The 1,494-nt window shown below is 36.8% G+C and overlaps 1 protein-coding gene across 1 annotated transcript; it reads right to left on the reverse strand.

The window, feature by feature from the left end:
* Positions 1 to 185: 185 nt before the first annotated feature.
* Positions 186 to 1,360, reverse strand: SARC_15987 (hypothetical protein; the record flags this gene model as incomplete). The annotated part of the gene is made up of 2 exons (XM_014289900.1): positions 186 to 333; positions 1,229 to 1,360. Coding segments are annotated over 2 exons (280 nt in total), but the record flags the coding sequence as incomplete, so codon positions are not given.
* Positions 1,361 to 1,494: the final 134 nt, after the last annotated feature.

The raw sequence follows: 1,494 nt of genomic DNA on the forward strand, positions 1-1,494 counted from the left end.
ATATATATATATATATATATATATATATGTATGTATGTATATATATATATATATACATAGGTATATATAGATAGATAGATATATATACATATATATATCATATGTTTACATCTATATATATATATGTGTGTGTGTGTGTGTGTGTGTGTGTGCGTATCGTATGCACAGCAGCTGCTCGCACCTACCAATAGCAGCACCACCAGTGGCACGTGAATCCACACAGACCATGACACCGCCTTTGAACTTGAAGGCAAGTGTTGTGGTACCGTGAGCTATTTTAACCTTCATGGATCCCTCTGTGTCATCAGTCCACTCCTTCAGCAGCGACGACGGCTGTGATCAAAGAGATAAGAAGATGAGATGAGATGAGATGAGATGCAACAGGACTTACATACGACTAAATATTCGAGACTATAAAGGGATACGTGCACGTGGGTGTAGAGGTACATGCACCTGAATATAAAGACGCATACGCCTGATAATGGAACGACTCTTGCACCTAAACGTAGAGATGCACGCACCTGAGAATGGGCCTTAGTCAGGAATAGAAACCCACTACCGGTGTCATAGACTGCACGTAAGCAATGGGGCATCGGTACTGTAACCATATCCCCGTTCATGTCACTGAACATACCCACATCTATATCTATATATATATATACCAGATACACATTAATATCTTTGTTTTCTTTATGTCCGCATATACATACACAACATATCTTTCCTTTTCATATATCCACATATATATACACAACATATCTTTCCTTTTCATGTATCCGCATATACATACACAACATATCTTTCCTTTTCATATATCCGCATATATATACACAACATGTCGTTCCTTTTCATATATCCGCATATACATACACAACATATATTTTTCTTTTCAAATATCCGCATATATATACACAACATATCTTTCCTTTTCATATATCCGCATACACACACAACATATCTTTCCTTCATATATCCGCATATATATACACAACATATCTTTCTTTTTCATATATCCGCATATATATACACAACATATCTTTCCTTTTCATATATCCGCATATACATACACAACATATCTTTCCTTTTCATATATCCGCATATATAAACACGACATATTTTTCCTTTTCATATATACGCATATACATACACAACATATCTTTCCTTTTCATATATCCGCATATATATATACATACGTATCTCTGTCTGCCTCATATCCGCATGTACATACCTGGCCAACTGGAGGCATGGCAAACTGCATGCCATCGAACGAATTGATGGCATTGGTACTCAGATTCTCCTCTTTGAGAATAGAGTTCACGTGCGGTGTGGAGTGGTCGAAGCCCGCGAATAGAGAATCCATTGTGTGGGAAGGGGAGATCTGCATCGATTGCAAATTGAACGCAAAGTAAGATCAAGATGGAATTATATGTACAATACAGTCGTAGGTGTGTCCAGCATATACAGCTTACATTTATATCTATGATACTAGTCTTA

The sequence above is a fragment of the Sphaeroforma arctica genome (genome assembly GCF_001186125.1).
Source record: "Sphaeroforma arctica JP610 unplaced genomic scaffold supercont1.7146, whole genome shotgun sequence".
NCBI classification, from domain to species: Eukaryota; class Ichthyosporea; order Ichthyophonida; genus Sphaeroforma; species Sphaeroforma arctica.